Here is a 21,139-nt window from a genome sequence, read left to right as displayed (position 1 = left end):
TAATTATCTTCCTCAAAACATTTTGTAATTGTCTTTGGTATAATACTTTTAAAACCTGGGAAAGAATATATATGCTCGTGTTTCCATTATCATATGAAAGGAACAGATTACTTAGGTTTCTCAGACTACATTTTAAGGAAAGAAATGAATATTCAAATAGATGAGGTTTAAGTGGTTAAAACTGAATGGTTTCTTTCTTGTTGCACTTTGATTTCCCAGCCTGTGAATTTACTCTGATCGTATCTAATTGTTGAGAAGGTGGCTTAGGAGTAAAAAGGTGTGCATAAATCTTAATTAATAGCAAAGCATAGTTACTATGCACTGTATTCGTGAGCCAAAATAAATAGTATGGTGACAGTTTTCAAACTGCAACGTAGGAAAGTTTATTCATTTAAAGAACTGCTGTAGCCTTGGCTGCCTGTGGATAATGGGACACAAGGACTGTGGAATGACAATGAACTATTTAAATGGCCTATGAAGAGATGGTGTTAGATAATTATAAAGCAAAGAACCTCAAGCTGGACTAAATATTCTTATTCCGACTTACTGCTGAGCTCTGAAAGTTGAATTATAACTGCAGTATGAATAACTGAAGTTTAAAGGCCTGATTTATAGGTTTAACATTTTTTTTAAAGTCAAATCCTTTCAGAATGGTTTTAGTGGAATTAACCTCTAATGATTTTATGTCATTTTGTGAACATGCCTAGTTTTCCTCTGAGGAAAAATTGAGTGTGAGAAAAGGAAACAAAACTGAATAGTCTTCGGTTTAGTTCTTTTTTAAAACTTGTATTTCTTAGACTTAGGGAACAGGAAGAAAATGAATGTATTGAAATATGCTCTTTTCCCTCATCTTCCTCATTGTCTTCTTTTCCTATCTGTAAATTTTCCTAATTAATTTTTTACTAATATAATATCTTTCTGTTTGAACTGATTGAGAAAATAATCAAAGGCCAGACCTCTTGGGCGTTTGTTACACTTTGATTGTCCATGACCCGGCCTTTGAATGATTCTGAGCTTCAGTTGAGCAGATTTACCCATTGTCCCATCTGCTCCACTTTTCAACGTGTCGTGTTGTAAGAGTTTTATGACTAGGAGGCATATCCACCTGGGGTTTTGGATGTGACTACCAAGCTTTAGGGTTTGATTTATATTTGGATCCATGTCTTCAGACATGAAAGGTTAGTGCAAAAGGATGCTTCTCCGCTGTCTCCGTTTCGTTTCAGCAGCTCTGCCTGATGCCTTTGAAATGTGCTTTAGTTTCTGTCAGTTTGATTAAGAGGAGGCAAAGAGAAAGTAACGACTAGATGAAAAATGCTTTGTGGTCTGTGTGGCGCGGATAGGTTGGGTAATGTTGAGCAGAGTGTACAGATAGGTAAGCGTTGCTGCAGCGGAGTTGTGGTGAGATGCGGCGCGGTTTCAGGCTGACCCTCAGATCGCCTGCATACGGTCACCCTGGGTCCAGAGCCCAGGTTTATAACAATAGGGACTGGATTTTTTTTTTTCTTTCTTTCCTTCTTTTTTTTTTTTTATTTAATCCAAGAATAATTAGTACCTTGAGAACAAGTTCTTGCCAATCAAGTCAAAGGATTATTTATAATCTAGAACAGTGCTGTCTGAGGTAATAGCCACAATTCACATGCGGCGACTTAAGTTAATTAAAATTAAATAAAGTTGAAAATGCATTTGCTCTGTTAACATAATCACGTTTCAGGTGCTTAATAGCCACCTGTGGGCAGTGCAGGTATGGGATGCTTCCACTATTGCCAGAAGTTCTGTTGTGCACTGCTGGTCTGGAGTGCTAGTGGACTAATTCGTAATGGACGAGTAACCATATTATCCTTCTGGTAACTGTATTACCATATCTGCTACCCACAACACCATTTTTCAGGGCAACTTGGAAATTAAATCAGTCTTCAGGAGACTGTTGATTTCTTAGTGAGCCATGAAGGAGCTAGCCTGAAGGAGCTAGAAAGTTTGTGAACTATTTTCTCTGAGTTTGGGGAAATCTTTAAAGGACTTTCTCTCTTGACATTACCTTCCTAGTTCAGGGTCACTTGAATATGCCGGCTACGCTCTATATTTTGAATAAACATTGACAAATTATCTTGATCACAAGATAATCCTTTGCAGCTGAGATCAAGGTAACATAATTTTCTGGTTGCACAATTTTGTGAAATGGGATTGAGGCTGTTGATTTTAAATTGTTTTATAGTGCTGTTTGACCTACTGAAACATTTGTCCTTGAAAGAAACTGTCTTACATTGAATAGTACTTGTCTTGAGGTATTAATTAGAGGAGCTTACTGAGATTTGTATTTTAAGTATGTGGGCAAGTCCTCTTTACCTCCACCATCATCACTTGCTGTGTCTTCTAAATGTTGTAGATTTAAGAAGTGTATTATTAGGTTGATGCTGTCATTAGTATTAGTGCCAGCATGAGTGAGAATAATAATTACGATAATCACCTTGCATATGTAAATTGCTTGAATAGCTCCAAAACCCGTTAACGTAGATTGAGAACTAAAATGGAGAAGTAGTTAAAATCATGGCTTTGCAGACCATTTTTCATTCAGATTCCAGTTGTGTCTCTTGTTCAGTTGTAGTCTTGGATTAGCTACTTAACCTTTACTAAGTGTAAATTCCTCATCTGTGAAATAGGAATAATGGTTAGATCTTTTTTTTTTGAGCAGTTGTGAGGTCTGTAAATGAGATTTAAATATTTAAAGGATTTAATATATTGTGGGGCAATACTGAGCAGTAATAAATGTTAGTTGCTTTTGTTACTTTATCTGATCTGCTTTTAACAGTTGTCATGATTGCACTTATACGTTGTTTTTTAACTCATGAAATGTGCGTTATTTTTAAACCATGGAAAGATGGAAGCTTAATTAAGTGATTTAACAGTAAATTATGGAACCAAGACCTGAAATCTGGCAGTCAGAACCCTCGATTCGTAGCTCTCACAGTGACTCATTGAATAACCAACTAGTTGGACTCCATTCTCTCTGTTAAGGAATCATGTTATTATTATTACTATTATTATTATTACTATTACTATTATTATTATTTTAGCTATTCTGAAAAGGAAGTAACCTCAGGTACAATTTTCTGTATACTATAGCAAGTTGGTTAAGAATACTTTTCTTGGGTTCTGAATTTATTTCTACCTTGAAGTAGCTTTGTTAAATAATTTTCATGAGTAAACTGGCACTCTGGGTTAAACCAGTTTAATAAAATAAATTATTTAATAGGACCTATTAATGATCTGTTTCCTCTCATTATAATTATGTACTTCACTGTTTTTAGAATATAGCACTAAGTTCCTAGAGATAATTTCAGTTAATTTTATGTTAGGGTTTTTTTTGTGGGGGAAGGTACAGGGAAGTTGGTATTCTTTGTAATGTCTCTACTAAATAGTAGGTTTCTTTACATTTAAAAAAGTGTCTTTTTTCCATGAGGGATAGTGATTTAAATTATAGCTGAGGTAGCTTGATAATTTTTGCTTTTCCATCTTCCAACCAGTTTACTTATGAACTGCAATTGCGATGTGAACAGATTATCAAGGCATTAGTAGGCTAGCGTAGCAATATAGAAACACGAGTCTGTGACCCATGATCATTAACCCACATCTAAGTGCATGTACATACAAAATGCATACAAAATGACAATAATAAAGGACAGAATTATGATGACAGCTGATAAAGTTATTCACGGCTATGAAATTTGTTTAGTGGTATCACTGATGTCATCAAAATACCTCTTACTGGTTTTTGTGTAAATAATACGTGTAACTTTTATAAGCATACTCTGTTTGATCTGATTCTGTGATGCCTTTCTTTTGTGTCATAAAGGAAGAGTTCGGGAATTTCTTGTAGATTTATTCTTGCTGATGCATGGTGGAATCTTCTTTATCAGTCACTTTGGTTTCCTTACTGTTGTCTAAGATTGTCAAAACTTTTAGATTTGTCTCGAAATCAGTGGTAGCAGGTAGACTAAATGAGTTTTTCCCAGTGTAGGATGGAGCCCTGAAAGAATATTGATTCATGTTCTGTGAACCTGTTCTGTATTTACAGTTAGTTTCTGCCAGAAGAAAATAGAAACTAACATGCTTGTAAGACAAGATTAACCACTGAGAAGTTAAAATGAATGAAACTTACAAAGCGAATAGCCCTCTTCCCTGAGTAAGATACACATGTAAAATTTCAAAGTAAAATTGAAGATTTGTGGTTAAGACTTCGCTGATCAGGATGGTAGAAGAAACTCCTGTGCTTTGTAAGAGTTAAATGCATCGGTGTGTGTGCAGACTGTAGCATACAGACACGACTCCTGTTTTAATCTCAGTAGTTCAAGTGATTTCTTCTATACGAGTATATTTTTGTCTTGACCTATGAATTACCGCATAGCTTGTATTTGATTTGACAGAGGTTGGACTCATTGTCTTATGTTTATTGAAGAATTAGCCTTATTTTAATAATAGAAATCTATATGAGTCCTACAAATGGACTAGCTGACCAGTAATGGTATTCTGTTGAACGAGTATGTACTAGTTTAGCTTAGCTCTAGGCTGGGCTTATGGAAGTATTACAGCTGAAAGAGTTACATGATGGCCTTTACCTTGAGAGAATTTAGCGAGAGAAGATATGATGTAGTTGAATAAACATAATCCTTTATAAACATGCTGGAAAAAAATTAGGCTTGTTTATGGTAGTACCAAGCACTTTCATTGGCCAGTATTTCTGTAAATATTTCAAGAGAGAACTTTTGAACATTCACATAGGCTCTGTGAATCTGAAAGTTTTCTCTCTGACAACAGAACAGACTGGGTTTTTTTTTTGTTTTTTGTTTTTTTTTATTTTTTGGTTTATGTTTTCAAGTGGCAGAGAAAAGAAAAAAAATACAACTTTTTTTTTCTCCTTAGATTCCCTAAGAAAGCATATGTGTATCTGACCAAAGCATCATCTGTTGTATAGCTAATTTTTTTTGGAAAATCCATTGATCTTGTAACTCCCCTAAAGTTTCTTGATGTGAGTAAAGTTTGAAACCTGCAGCCGATAGATTTCTCTATATAGGAGTTTTTATTAACCATATATTGAAAAGTGGCAGAATCATTTAATTTATATGGGTCTTTGTCTTGACCTTGTTCAAAGACCCTTGGAAGAAGCAATCTGAGAGAAAACAATTATGTTCAGACCTGGTTTTCATTTCATATGGTTGGGTTAAATTAATCAGATGGGCCTTTATTCTTTGAGGTTTTATTATGAAATAAAGTAACTTTATTTAGCATTGTCTTGATAAATACTAATCTTGTGGTTTTTTTCAACAACTTCCCCACAACTAATTGTTTTTAAAATAACTTTAGTTTTTAAATAACTTACTTTTTTCTTATTACAAAGATAGTATGCATCCACAGTGGTAGATTATTGAAGTACAAAGATTAAAAATTATGGCTAATCCTCTACCCACAATAGGCATTATTAGTATTTTAGTTGATATTCTTTTGGTAAGTAAGTAAATAAATGAATGAATAAATAAATGTATAAATGTGTTATGTTTGGATGTCTATGTGTTTATTTTTAATTTGGGATCATAATGTGCGTGTGTATGTTTAAATTAATCCTGCTTTTACACTTAATGGTGTCTCATAATTGTTCCAGGGCATTTCAGATACTTTCATAAGATGATTTGTAAAGACTTTAAAATTTTCCATGGTGAAGATATGCCATAATTTATTTCAACAATCCTCTGGGGTTGGCTGTTCAAAGTATTTGCAATTCTGTGCTGCTGTAAAGCCATTATCCACCTTATATTTCCTACTAGCTTGAAAATAAAAAGTGAGAATTGCTCTTTTAAGTTATTTTTCTATGGCTTTTTTGATATTTGTTATACACTATATTTCTTGGTTATCAGACATAGTCATAAGATGTATGTTGGTGCCTAAAACCAGGGTCAAAATACGGTATACATCGTTGAATTATTTTAGCAGTTATAGTCTGTCTTATGTTTTCATCTTGTTTTCACAACTAGATATTAAACTCCTTAAGCAATCATACCATCTCTTGATAAACTAACAAAACTAACCCATATTTAATAGCATCTGTGAATTTGGGCCATGTGTCTGGTATTTTGATAAGTACTTGTTGATGGATGCCTTTTGTAAAGATAAAATAGGTATATGAATATGGAATAAACTGGCCAAGGTAAATTTGTAAAGCAGAAATCATTCCTCTCCAGTTTCCTTTCGACGCTGCCTGTCTCTCCCCATTTATCTCGCTCTGGTTTCCGAGGCAGCTTTGAAATAGATACACATTGTTTTTCAGTTCCTCTCACTCTTTCCTATCTTGTTTCGGGCTGTATATGTGATGTCTACTATAAGGAAAATTTTAGGTCATGATGAACTTCAAGAAAGCTGATTCCCAGTAAGCATCTTCTGTATGTATAGGTCTTCCTACTCACCACCTTGAAGAGAACTTGGTTTATTTAGTTGAATATTTCCTGAGAACTCCCACCCTGATCTCTCTCTGATGGCTGGGCACTTCATGCTCCCTGATACGCTGACAAACAAGCTATTACCCCTGAGTGGGACATTTTCTCCTGTTTGTTTGGCTGATTCTGTATCCTTCAAGTCTCTGCTTAAATGTTTTCCTGCTTGAGATGCCTTCTCAGGACCCTCCATATTTTCTATCATAGTGCCCTGTTCATGACTTTCATATTAGTGTTTAAATTTGTATATCGGCATGTAGGCATTTCCCCTATAGGCATACAGGTAGTACCACATAATGACACCCTTTCCTGCCTTAAGCTCCGTTGTTTCTTTTGTTCAGCCGTGTTTATCTATGCTTATCTCCAGAGCCAGGACCTGATGGAAGTTTGCAATTTACAACAACAATGAAGTAGTGTATATTTATGTTGAAAGTATATGAATACTAGGGAAAAGTGACCAAGGGCATAGATCATTCTTTTTTCCAGCTTCCTTTTGAGAGTTACTCCCTTCCCTTGCCCCCCACAGCTTCCCAAAGCTCTAGAGCAGAATTCCAGAGCATGCATTTGTGTTCCATTCTCTCAAAAGTCCTGTCAGTAAATATAAATATCCATTGAATGAATAAATGCTAGGCTTTATCACCCATTCATAGCTCTAGCACTCAAGAAGCTTACAGTCTAGCAGGGCAGATATGAGAAAGTTGTGGTGATCATGGAAATCTACCTGTTCCCAGGGATCTCTGTCTGGTTTGACACTTTGTCTTCCCTTCTGTGTACATTGTAGCAAGTCGACCTACTTTTAGTTCTGTCCTTGGTCTGAACACCTGCCAATCTGAGGCATCCTCCTCAAGCACATATTTCTGTTCTCCCATTAAATCTGATAATACATGGTTAGTATACTCCACGCAGTTTCCTGGGCATGTTGTTATTTGGTTCTTACAGATTCTTTACATTTAAATAGCTTTTAAAACGCCTTGCTGTTTAGTTCTTCGAGAGGATAGAACTCAGTAATTACATCATTACTTCTGTGACAGTGGGCTTCTCTTCCAACTCTGTGACTTCTCGTGAATTCTGTAGAAACCTGTGTTCCTTAGAAAGAGAGAATGACTCTTCTATTGATAACTTGACCTGGCTCCTTCCTAGGATGGGCACCCTAGTGAGGGTTATTTCTTTGGGAGTAATTTGAAACAGATTGTACTAGTTTTACCCTGCTGTTGAACAGAATGCAGATTTTTCTCATTTAAGAGATCTAGGTCACTGACATTCAGACCCCGAATGAAATATAAGTTGTTAAAGTTCGTTGTTGGTCCTTGTTACCTACAGTCATTCCCTAACTGGAGACAGTAGAAGCTGCTTTTGTACTGGTGAGAACAGCCCAAGTTGGTCTCTGTTGTCATCAGCACCTGGGGAGATGAAGTGACATAGATTATGGGCTTATAATAGCTGCTTATAATTTGTATAGTGCTTTATAATTCTCTAAAGTTTTATAAATGTTTAGTAAATTTTTTATCAGTATTTTAATCATTTCATCTGCATTGAGGCTTAAAAGTAGAAGGTCTTATGGTTTGGACTGATAAGGGTGGCTGGAGTGTAGCATGTCAGTTGGAGGGATATAGGAGCTTAATTTGGAGAGGACGGCAGGCCCTGTCATTTAGGAATTATTATAGCTGATTCTAGACTTCCCCTGATGCCTGAAGTCCAGCTGAGAGCTGGCTTTGCCATCTCCAGATCCTCGCCCTTCTGCTCTTTTGCAACTGAGCCGTCAGTTGTATTGTGCACTTAGACTTTCCTAAAAGTACGTGATGCTCTAGCTGGTCTTCAGTGGTGACCCTCAGTGATGCATGCCTCCCGATCGATAATCACCCTTCCATGTTGGATCTGCACTAGCCCTGTGATTCATTTGAACTCACATGATACAGCCGAAGTGACGCTATGCCTGTTCCAAGCCTCAACTTGAAGACAGCTTGATAGTTTCTGTTTTTGCACTTTGGGAATAATGGGCCACCATAAGATGTCCAGCTGCCTTGTTGCAGTGACATTGTTGAAAGACTGCCCGGAGAGGGAGCAGCACTGAGAGTACCTTCAGAAAGAGAGAGGCCACCACCCTGGATTGCCAGCTGAGCCCACCCTTTCTCACAAAGGCGTTAGAAATGTGAGTGACGTTACCTCGGACATTCCAGCTCCAGCTGCCAAATGACAGCCATCTGATGAGAGACTGTTAGACTAGTAGAAAAAATATCCAGCTGTCTCCCAAGAAAATGACTTTCTGACATCTCCAAGAATCATGACAAATAATTAAATGCATGTTGTCTTAAGGTACTAAGTTTTGGGGTGCTTTTTTATATAGTAATAAAAAATAGCACATGATCAAGGGAGATTTTGAGTGGTAACTTTCTAGTGCTACAGAAATTGCAAAATTGACTCAAGCAGAGAAATAACTAGAAATTCTGCTCTCAGTCTCAGAGGCTGGTGCCAGAGACAAACTTGTCAACAAACAATCATAGCATGAGTGGTGCCTCTCATTTTGCGTTCAACAGTATCAGAGTGATCTTTCCCTATCAGTGTATATTGATTTTTCTCTCTTTGATTTTTTATTATATTTCACAGTGTGTGTGCGCCAGAGTTTACTTAACACTTCACACTGTTGATAGACATTTACGTTCCTTTATTTCTGAGTTTTCTGTATTGCAAATAGTGATGCTCAAATGTAAATATATCTGAGATCATTTAAACTTGTCCTTCAAAATGGCTTTACCAGTTTGTGGTACCAGCATCCTCACCAATGCATTCTTTGGTAGCTGTTCATAAGATTGAGAATAGTCCTCTTTTAGTATTCAAATAGAAAAGTTACAGCTATGCTATATACGAAGTAGTATATATTAGCAGCAAACATGAATTCCGGAGCTAGGAAAAAATGACTACAGAAAATTTTCAGTTCATCTAACGATTTAGTGAGGGAAAGAGAGATCCCCAATACATTCTCCCACATCTAAACTTAATTTGCTGTTTCCAGTTCTTCTCTCAAAGGAAACTAATGGGAAGTCAACTACTGTATCATAAATATGAAACTTGTGTTTAGTAAATTACAAGACTTAATTGACCCTAAATGTCCTACTGTAAGTGCATGACTAGAGGAGGTAGCGAAGACTCGTGGAAGGAGCATGGACTCCAGAGACCTGGGGTTGAAATCCTAGCTCTGCCACTTCATTGTAGTAGCTATATTTTTATTAATTTTAAAAACTAGTTTGAAATGGGTTGCAACGTGAGTGAGAATGTAATTCTTTAAAGAGTACACAGAATTCTACTGCCTGTCGTATTTTGCATCCATTGTCTTATTTGATTTTTGGTAGCGGGAATAGAAGTTAAGACTTCTTTTTGTAGATGTGGGTTCAAAAATGACAGTTCAAAAATGGAGTGCTCCGTTAGAACCCAGGGCTTCTGGCTCCTGGTCTAGCACGCTTTCCTTTAAGTCACATTGCCCGATGTTCTTTTGAGTCCCTTGTGATTAATTCTTGGTTTGTTTTCATGTTGCTAGCATATTTGTGTAAGGTTCCGCCAGAGCCAACAAAATGTTTAGTCCCTGCTTTGTGTGAGTAATAATGCTAAGCACTTATTGTTGGCTTATCCGTTTTCATTTAGCGATTACGATTACCTCAGGTGAAAAGGAATTTGTTATTTGGAAGAAAGCGAATCTGATAGTTTTATATTACAATGATCCTCAAACTCTTTGTATGAAGTTACTGTTTTCATTTCTGAAACAATACGGCCACATAAATGTGATGAGAGCCCCTTAGCTGAGGAATATGAAGAATATTGATGACTTTTAGTTTTGTGAGGGAGATGGTAATTGGTGGAAGTCTTTGGCATCCTTACAGGAATACCATCATTACATGTTTAATGGAAAGACAGACACTCATAAAGACAGACCACCATTAAAGCTACCAAGCTAATTTAATGTCCACGTTTGCATCATGCTATGAATTTGTTTAGAAAGAAAGAGGGCATTTTGATGCATGAATAATGCTGATGTTTAAAATTATATTTTTTAAAACAAAATCTAGTTCCATTTTGAGGAACTGGGAAATTCTCTTGAACTCTATAGATTTGAAGGGTCAATGTATTATTTAATGTATATAACCTAGGATAGATTGGTATGTAAGACCTCCAGAGGACTCTGTCAACTGCAACTCTAGAAATTTTTTTATTACCGCCAGTTCCTTTATTACCGTTAATTCTTTTATCACTTCTTCTTAAAAGCAAAGTACACATGCACACCGGTACACTTAAGTCTTAGAGTATTACATTAGAGGTCCCAAAGAAATGCCTTATGTATGTAACTGTCTATTATTTTTTTATATTGAGACATGAGGAAAATAGAAAAAAATAGTTTATTTCCATTTTGAGGAACCATTATTATAATTCTCTCCCTTTGTAATAATCAAAATACAAGAAATGTGGAACATGGAGATACTTTCAGGAAGGGCTTCAGTATTTTTTAGCATGTTTATACGGCAGATTGTAGACCAGTAAAAAATTTTCTTTTCATATGTACTCTGTCCAGACACATGCATAGCCTCTCTCATTATCAACACCCTCCACCGCTGTGGCACATTTTTTTACAGTCGATGAACCTACACTGACAAATCATAACCACCCAAAGTCCATAGTTAACCTCAGGGTTCACTCTTGGTGTTGTACATTCTGTGGGCTTTGACAAATGTTTAATGTTATTTATCCATCATTATAGTCTGTTACAGCAGTTTCACTGCGTTAAAAATCTTGTGTGCTCCAGTCATTTACCACTTCTTCCCCGCCAACCCTGGGCAACCAGTTATCTTTTTATTGTCTTCATAGTTTTTACCTTTTCTGTGGTTGGAATCGCACAGCCTCTTCAGATTGGCTTCTTTCATGTATAATGTGCACTTAAGGTTCCTCTGTGACTTTTCAGGGGTTGGTAACTCCTTTCTTTTTAGTGCTGAATAACATTGTCCAAATGTATCAGTTCATCCATTCACCTGCTGAAGGCCATCTGAGTTGCTTCCAAATTTCGGCTGTTGTAAACAAAGCTGCTGTGAATACATATCCATGTGCAGGCTTTCGTGTGGACATAAGTGTTCATCTCCTTTGGGTAAACACCAAGGAGGGCCGTTCCTGGACCATATGGTAAGAGTGTGTCTAGTTTTGTGAGAAACTTCCAAAGAGGTTGTGCCATTTTGCATTCCCAGCAGCAGTTAGAGTTCCTGTGGCTCCACATCCTCACCTGCATTTGGTGTTGTCAGTGTTCCTAATTTTGGCCACTGTAATAGACGTTCAGTGGTTTCTCCTTGTTTTAATTTGCATTTCCCTGATGGCATATGATGTGGAACATCTTTTCATATGCTTTTTTTGCCATCTGTATTTCTTCTTTGGTGAGTTGTTCATTAAGGTCTTTGGCCCATTTTTAAAATCAGGTTTCTTATTTTCTTACTGTTGAGTTTGAAGTTCTTGGTATATTTTTGGTAACAATCTTTTATCATGTGTGTCTTTTGCAAATCTTTTCTCCCAATCTGCAGCTGTCTTCTTATTCTTTTGGCAATTTTAATGAAGTCCAGCTTGTCAGTTTATTCTTTCATGGAATGTGCCTTTGATGTTGCATTTTAAAAGCTGTCAGCATACTCCAGGTTATCTAGGTTTTTTTCCTATGTTATCTCCTAGGAGTTCTGTAGCTTTGTGGTTTACATTTAGGTCTGTGATCCATTTTGAGTCAATTTTTGTGAAGGGTTGTAAGGTCTTTGTCTACATGCATTCTTTTGCATGTGCATGTCCAGTTGTGTCAGCAACATTTGTTGAGAGACTCTTTGCTCCATCTTATTGCCTCTGCTTTTTGTCAAAAATCAGTTGATTCCATGTGGTCTACTTCTGGACTTTCTGTTCTGTCCCACTGATCCATTTATCTGTTCTTGCTAATAGTACACTGTCTTGATTATTGTGGCTGTGTATTAAGACTTGCAGTTGGGTAATGTGTATCCTCCAGTTTTGTTCCTCAATACTGTGTTTGGGTATTAGGGATCTTTTGCCTCCTACAAACTTTAGAATCAATTTATTGATATCCACAAAATCACTTGTTGGGAGTTTTTTGACTGGAATTGCATTGAATCTATAGATCAAGTTGGGAAGTACTGACATCTTGATAATATTGTGCCTTCTTACCCTGAATGGAATATCTGTCCATTTATTTAGTTCTTTTGATTTTGTTCATTAGAGTTTTGTAGTTTTCCTCATGTAGATCTTGTACATATTTTGTTAGATTCATTCTAATTTCATTTTAGGGGCTGGTAATGTAAATTGTATTGTGTTTTTAATTTCAAATTTTACTTATTTAATGCTGGTATATAGGAAAGAGATTGACATCTGTGTATGAATCTTGTATCCTCCTTGCTATCATTGCTTATTAGTTCCAGGAGTTTTTTTGTCCATTTTTTAAAATATTTTCTGCATAGATGATTATGTCACTTGGGAATAAAACCAGTGTTCTTTCTTCCCAATCTGTACATCACTTATTGCCTTTTTCTTGTCTTATTGCATCAGCTAGTACTTCCAGTATTATATTGATGATCATTACCATTCTTTATCCTGCTTTCAGTGAGACCTTAAAACTTTCTCCATTATGTTTGTTCTGCAGCTCACCAAAGCTCACCGACAAGGACACATGGTGAAGGTAGACTGGCTGGACAGACTGACATTTAGAGAAATAGAAATGATAAATGAGGTGGGTTGTATCCCTCTTTTTTATTTAAAAATAGTTTCTCCAGAATTCTAAATCAAGAATTTTTTTAGAAGAATTATTTATTGCCACGTACCTCACAAATGTGAGTGTATTGAGTATAACCTCTAGTTGTGAGTTCCGTGCTATTAAAGTGGAAAACTTGGGTTATCTGCCTTTCTTATATTTTCATGTTACGTTGAACCATGGAGTAGGTAGTGGATATCATAAGTGTACCAATTATAAGTGAAGTCCATGCTAAGCTTGATGCCTCACTTGTATGTTCTCTCCTTCTCCGTACGGCAGTTTATGTTCAAGCTGATTTGATAAATCAAATGACACAGTGCTACCTCGTCCCTTCAGTTACCTTAAGTCATCATTAGCAGTTCACCTCCCCAGTTAAGATACTACTTGTCTTACGTAGTACATAGAGAACTGTGCACCCATGAGAAGGTTACATGATTTAAGTAATTTATTTGTTTCTTGATCTTATGTATTGGTCCAGAATATGTTTAATTAAAAGATGGCTCCAATGAAACTCTTTTACAAAGGTTAGAACAACAACAACAAAAATTTATGTGTGCGTTAGCACTGACATAGGAGATGTGTGGTCTAACATTCTATGTCTAGAAAGCAGAAATAACAGTTATATTAATCACATTAGGAGAGAAGAATGGCAATTTTGTAATATGCTCAGCTTATAGTGACCACCACATGGCACAAATAACTTAATTTATATTCGCTGATCAATTTTCAGTAGGTGGAAAGAGAAATTTGTAACTTTACAGTGAACATTTATAAAGTTTAAATTCTAGCATTGCTCATTTAAAAAAAAGCAAATTAGTAGTGTTTAACAACGTTCATAATCAGTATGAATACTGGAGATCTTTTCTAAATGTATTCATAATACATTCTTGTATACTGAAACTGGGAGAAAAATTTACCTTTTTTGATTTTTATAGTGCTCACATTCCAAAAGTAGTTTAATCAAAATGCTTACTTATATTTTTCTGTTCTTCAACTTATACACCTTTAGGTGTGAAAATGTAACATTAGGGATTACTTTTCCAAACCTTTCTCACTCTCTATACACACTCTTTAAAAAAGAGTCCAGTATCATTTTCATAGTAGTCTATAATATGCCTCCTAAAACTGAACAGTTTAAGTGATCTTAGATCTTTATGATTATATACATATAGATTTAAAGCATTTTTCCAACAGTTTTGGGTCAGGACTAATCACCCTTTTAGACTTCGTTTTATTTTCATGTCATTATTAATACAGTGTTTGCCTTTTTTTTTTTTTTAAGGGGGCACATTTATACACATAACCAACATTTTATATCTTGTATATAGAAGTATATACAGTATATTTAAAGTGTATTGATAAAAGTTTACAAATGATTATAAGCTGTTTTAAGACCATTTGTAAATTGTGAGGGTAGATGTTTATTTGTTAAGCTCAAATGGCCTCTGTCCTTAGTTACATACTTCGTTTTATCTTTGTATTTCGTTATAGTTATGTTAATTTCTATAGTTAGATTAGTCCATATGGTTTAAGGGTGAACTGTTCTTTGCTAAAAATTGTTAGAAAAACAAAAATCTGATTTATTTTTGAAATAAAATCATTCTTAAGCAAATATGTACAAAATACCTTTAAAATTTTACATAGTAAAATTCACACTACTGAATAAACCAAAAATGTCGTAAGTTTAAGGAGGGAGTTATCAGTGAGTAATAGACCCCTCTGGATAAAACAGGAGTGCTACATAGAATAAAATAGTAGTACTGTATAAAGCAGTGTATTTAAAATAATGAAATCGAAATTTGTTAAACTTTAAGTTGTATTTGATATATTCATCTATTACTGAATTGGGGATAATGATACAAACTGATATTGAAAGAGATCATTTTTCATAAAAACCTTTGTTTTTTTAGAGTGAAAAGCGAAGTTCCAGTTTCATGTACTTGATGGTTGAGTTCCGGTGCGTCCAGTGTGATGATAAGGAGTATGGTATTGTTTATTATGAAAAGGTATTTCCCTTGCAAGTGTTTATGGTCTCCACAGTAGAGAGGAGGGCAAACATTAAAAAAGAATTACTGCTGTTCCTGCTGAGATGAATTATTTGGCTGTAGGATGGCAGCAGACAGCTGTCAGCGGCAGCTGGTTTCATAAACACAAATCAAATCGCACAGCTACAACAAGATTACAAAAGCCAATCATTCATGTAATGCACTTCTGGGCTACAGAATTCAATAATTATGCAAGAGATTAAAAACTTTTTGATTAATTGTTCTGCAAAGTGGCACATAGGACCTGAAAAGCAATAGCTTCATCAGCGAATAGTTTCCGTTTGAAAAATTAAAAAAGAGGGAATCTTACTTTGTAAGTGGGGTAAGGAATTGAAGGTTAAGGATATGTTTGTTACTCGAGTGTATATATAATGTGTTGAAATTATATATGTGACCCTAACATAAGTGGGCTTACGAAAGACTTCATAAATGTTCATTTATTTATATAATATATGCAAGAATTCAGAAAACTGAGTTATTTCTAGGCTGAGTGATAACAGGTATGCAGTTACGAATTTGCTCGTCTGCTCGTTATCAAAAGAAAGTAGTTGTATATTTGATTTGTAGCTACTTGAAAGATAATCTGCCTTAAATGCTTATTGAAGGGTCTTTATTTAATTGTGTACATAGTTCAAAACCACATAAACCAGGTACCTTTTGTTACCGTGGAAGTACTAAGGCAGCTGCTTCCGAGGACAGACTTTTGATATGTGGCATAAAAGAATAGTATTTCTTCTAGCCTATAGCTAAGCTGTATGCAGTGTATCTGTTCTTTAGAAGCAGCACGTTTAAATTACATTTACACATTAGTGTTATTTGTTAAAGTTGTCACAAGTGGTTTTTTAAAATATAAGTATTTTTGTAACTATAAACTACTACTTGAAAGATGCTTTCATAGTGGGGGTTTGTATAGTTAATTTGTGATCACTTTTCTGGTACTTTTCAAGTTAATGTGTCTTTTACCCTTTAGCTTGTCCCCCATTCTAAAGTAAAAGGTTAGGAATAGTTGTTTCAGCTTTTTATTTTATAAATTGTACTCTCTGGGAGAAAAAAGAAGATAGGAAGATAAGGTTATTTAACATCATTTGTTAATTAGAAAAACTGCATTAGAAAGGGAAATGTAGGTGAGTGAAATTGTTTTGTTATCAATACATTTGAGTAAAATTGCATTTTACATTTTTATTGTATGTAGTTTCATTGAAAGCATTATTTCCTGCCCATTTGGAGTTTATATTGCAAAATCATGTTAATAGAGATGGTACTTTGAAACATTGGAGATGTGAAGGATCTTTTGAAAGACAGCTTTGATAGCAGATGAAATAATAGCAGAATAGAAATTAGAAGAATTTCAAGTAATTTTGAAAAGGTTCTTGACCCTTTTCTACTGCTTCTTGAAAATTGCCCGTAAATTAATGCCTGTCTACCTCCCCTGTCATATTTCCACTTAGTGTAAAGATTGCTGGGCCGGTGTATTGAATCTAATGGAAATAGACTTTCTTGTCACCTGTCTTTTGTGACAGATAGCCTTAGTGAAGATTACTTGTCACAGCTGGGCTGATAAATGTGTACTCTGGGGTGGTGACTGAGAACCGGCCTGTTAAACAACTTCTGTGGGAATTTGTGGTTTTCTCTAAGACTCAATTACTGAACCTAAAGTCACAGTACTTCGCCTCTTTCAGTCTTCCCTGATTTTGTTGCACATATCTAAATTTGAAAATACACTAGCATTTGGAAATTGACAGAAAAACTTGATACTAGGTGTGCAGTTGTGAGGAAATGAATTTCAACCTTAATTCGTTTAGCCTTTTCCAGGATGTATGTGGTGACATTTATTATGCTAAATTACTTTTCTTGCCTGCACTGGATAAAAATCAAAGTAACCATTCTTCAGAAATGGTAATACCAACAAAATAAGGCAACTTTGTTTCTTAAGAATTGATGGATTGATTCCTATCATTCAGGTTTGTATTGTGTTGAGTAAGGTTCCCCTGAGAAGCAGTGCCACTGAGTTTCTAGCCGGGTGTAAATTTGAGTAATGTTAACTCTGTGTTTAAAATTCTACTTTTCTGAGTGGAACTCAGTTGTAATAATTTGAAAAATTACTAAAATCCACTTAGTTTTTGCAAACAATGCACACATCCATTGTGCCATATTTTAATTGTACTCTGTGGTTTCTTGTTCTAAGTTTGAAAACTAGGGCATATTATTTTGATTCAGTTATTATAAACAAAGTTTAAAAAAAAATCCTGACATAAGCAAACTACTAATTTCCAGACCTCATATCTCTAAAAACTATAATACAGATTTTTTTATTGTTCAATTTTGTTTTCAGAACATTTCCTCAGTAACAAAAGGTAAAAAATGGATATGTATTTTAAAATATAGTTGAAAGAAGATAATTTTTTAAAAGGAGAAATGATGTTCATCAAGTAGAATGAAAATGCATTTGAGTGCACATTCTCCTGTCTTATTTCTTACCATTTGGTTTCATTCATTTATTTTTTAATTTGCTACAACTGTAATCCAGGATGGTGATGAGTCATCTCCAATTTTAACGAGCTTCGAGATAGTGAAAGTTCCTGACCCTCAGATGTCTATGGTGAGTCATTGTCACATTTCTTAGGAAAGTGCTTTTCTCCAGTTACTATGACTTAGATCCACAACATACAGTTTCTTTTTTTAAATATATATATATATCTGTAACTACCTTGGTTATTTAAAAATGATTCATAAATTCACTTCAGCTGTATGGAATCAGGGTCATATGGAATCTTTACAAGAAGTACTCACACCTGAAAATAAGGCCAGGCTAGTGTAGTGATGGGGAGCCATTTTATCTGAATTTTTGAAAGAGCTGTAGAATGCAGTCTTGAAGTCAAGACTTGGGGAAACAGGTATTTGAAAAATTTGTTATCATGTGGAAGGAAAATGTATTTATATAAGGACGTAACGCTAGAATCAATGGATGAAAATTTTAGGGAAACTAATTTTGTTGAAAAATAGGGAAGATTATTGTAGCTGCTAGAACTATTCAGTTTGGATCATGATGTCTTTTTTTAACATTTTTTATTGATTTATAATCATTTTACAATGTTGTGTCAAATTCTAGTTAGATCATGATGTCTTAAATGATTTTGAGATACCTACCTATTGAAATTTTGAGATGGTAACTCTCTCGGGATGATAAAGAAGAATTACTGCTTTGCAGCAGTGGTTTAATTAGATGGCTTTACATTTAGAAAGTTCCAGGCAAGAGATCCTGTTAGCAGCACAGTAGATACCATGATATTCACACTTAAAGCTCACTTACATTGTTCTAAGCCATTTTATTCTTGTTTTGTACATTGCTAAATTTGATTAGTTACCTTTCTAATTGGAACAAAGTACATTAAAAATAGCACATTGGAAGATAAAAACGTGGTAACTGAGATGATACAGGTCATTTAGAGCAAGAAGTAATGGCTGATGGCCTAACATCAAAGTAAGAAATAAGTGAAAAAAAGAATAAAAAGGAAAAAAAGATCACTTGGGAATCTTTTAGAAACAGACACATAATTACCTTCATAGTTGCTGTGCGTAACATAATAAAATGGAGTTAACAGATCTAAAATTGAAAATGAATTTTCATTATAAAATCAAAATATGTTTTGCCTTCTGGGTATTTGAAATACGCAAATGAATGTACTCTGTGGTTACCTTCAAAATTGTCGAGGGTATGCAAGTTTTGTCATGCTAACACCATGTTACCTTCATGTACCTCCCACCAAAATGTCAGGTAAACGAGACATCTGTATATTTAGTGTATTTCTTTTTTCTTTAAAAAAATGTTCCCCAACAATGATAGGTTTAACATTACGGATACTGTGGGAAAAAAAAACCAAAAATGAGAAAAGATCTAGGGCATCTGTTACAAATTTTTAGTTTTCTATTTATTTATTTATTTATTTTTTATTTCTTACTGAAGTAGAGTTGATTCACAATGTTAGATTCTGGTGTACAGCATAGTGATTCACTTATACATATATATGTGTATTCTTGTTCATTTTAAGTTATTACAAGTTAGTGAATATAGTTCCCTGTGCTGTGCAGTAGGACCTTGCTTATCTGTTCTGTATATAGCAGTTTGTATCTGCTAATCCCAAACTCCCAGTTTATTCCACCCTCCTTTCCTCATTGGTAACCATAAGTTTGTTTTCTGTGTCTGTGAGTCCCTGCCTTGTAAATAAGTTCATTTGTGTCAAAAAATTTCTAGTTTTAAATGCAAGCAAGCATAAGACGAAAGATTAAGAAAAACAAAAAAAGCAAGCTACCCTCTCACCCCTGTGCTCAATAATTCACTTCAGTTTGTAGCTGTTAATATTAACTAAATAGAGGAATACATTTTAACAGAGAAACATTGAGTGCCACTAAGCTGGTATAGCACTGTATCAGTCAGTAAAACAGACTGTAATTGTAAGTGTGGTGCTAGCACACATACATACACAAATAGACTAGGAGAGCCAACCAGGAAGCCCAGAAATAGATCCAGGTAAGTATGGAAGCTGATAAAGGTGGCATTTCATCACTGGAGCCTAGTGCGGGGGAACTGATCAGCCATTTGGAAGAAGATAAAGTTAAATCACATCCATTACTCATGCCATACATAAGAAAAAACTCTAAATGAATCAAGGATTTAAATGTTATAAAATGAAACATTGCTAGTAATTTACTCTGAGTCTAAGGAAAGACATTCTAATGCTGACTCAAAATCCAGAGGCGCTAAATGATTGATAAACTTGACTACGTTAAAAAACATTGCATGGCAAAAACACCGAGACAAAGTCAAAAGACAATTAACAGCTTGGAAGAAACTGTTTGTGACGTACACCATAGACAAAGGACCAACTGTCTAATATGTAAACAACTCTTAGAAACTGAAGAACAAAGGACCAGAAAGCCAATTGAAGATTAGGGGAAAACAAAATAAAACAAACATGGACAATTCACACATGCAAAAATGAATAAAATAAAGTCTCTTAAGAAAAGGTGGTTAGTTCAAAACTGATTTTGGCCGTAAGTAAAACAGTCATTGCCAGATATATAGATTCAAGTATTATGATCATTGTCCCTGCCCCCAGTTACTAGTGGCAGTTAAACTCTAAGGGGATGATACAGTGATGTCACAAGTTCTCTGGGAGCTCATAGAAAGAGGATGCTTTAGTCTGGGTTGTCAGGGGAGATTTTAGACTCAAGGTGATATTTGAATGAGTAGGTGATGTGAAAACATTGAATACAAGGCGAATTAAAACAAGAAGCAGGGCTAGCTTGTGCATAGTGCACTTGTGAAGCAGAAGGCATGCTTAGTTGACCTGTCTCCACGTGGTGATCTATTTTTATAAGATACATAGGAGACTAAAGCTGTAACAAGAATAAAATGTTAAGTATTATAAAACGATCTTAAGTATGTAGCTATTTACTTTTCTATTTCTGAGCGGCTACTGAAACTGACTCTTGGTAAAATTCCCTTGTTGGTTAATATTTTCAAATAATTTACAGGAGAATTTAGTTGAGAGCAAGCACCACAAACTTGCCCGAAGTTTAAGAAGTGGACCTTCTGACCACGATCTCAAACCCAATGCTGCCACGAGAGATCAATTAAATGTAAGGAACTTATAAAATATGAATATAAAAATAATTAAGTGAGTATTTTGGTTGCAACTGATGTGAGAGCACGTCACTTGAAAGTGATTCAGATGCACGTTTTTTTCCAGGTTAATGAGCCCCACGTGATTTCAACAATGTCGCATTTCTGTAGTTTTTTTTAATCATTTGGGGGCTTTCAGTAAATATATGAGCTCTGGAGACAGAGC

The 21,139-nt window shown here is 35.1% G+C and overlaps 1 protein-coding gene across 2 annotated transcripts in view; it reads left to right on the top strand.

Annotated features, from left to right (window-relative positions):
* Window positions 1–21,139, top strand: part of PIK3C3 (phosphatidylinositol 3-kinase catalytic subunit type 3) — a 110,651-nt gene that overhangs the window by 17,892 nt on the left and 71,620 nt on the right. For both annotated transcript variants that reach the window (XM_072948973.1, XM_072948974.1), the window contains exons 5-8: window positions 13,138–13,224; window positions 15,156–15,251; window positions 17,818–17,889; window positions 20,826–20,930. In XM_072948973.1, the coding sequence (XP_072805074.1) occupies window positions 13,138–13,224; window positions 15,156–15,251; window positions 17,818–17,889; window positions 20,826–20,930 (360 nt within the window). The remainder of the gene's footprint in view (window positions 1–13,137; window positions 13,225–15,155; window positions 15,252–17,817; window positions 17,890–20,825; window positions 20,931–21,139) is intronic.

The sequence above is a fragment of the Vicugna pacos genome, chromosome 24 (assembly GCF_048564905.1).
Source record: "Vicugna pacos chromosome 24, VicPac4, whole genome shotgun sequence".
Lineage (NCBI taxonomy): Eukaryota > Metazoa > Chordata > Mammalia > Artiodactyla > Camelidae > Vicugna > Vicugna pacos.
The sequence above is the reverse complement of the archived record's forward strand: the minus strand, read 5'-3'. Positions and strand labels throughout refer to the sequence as shown.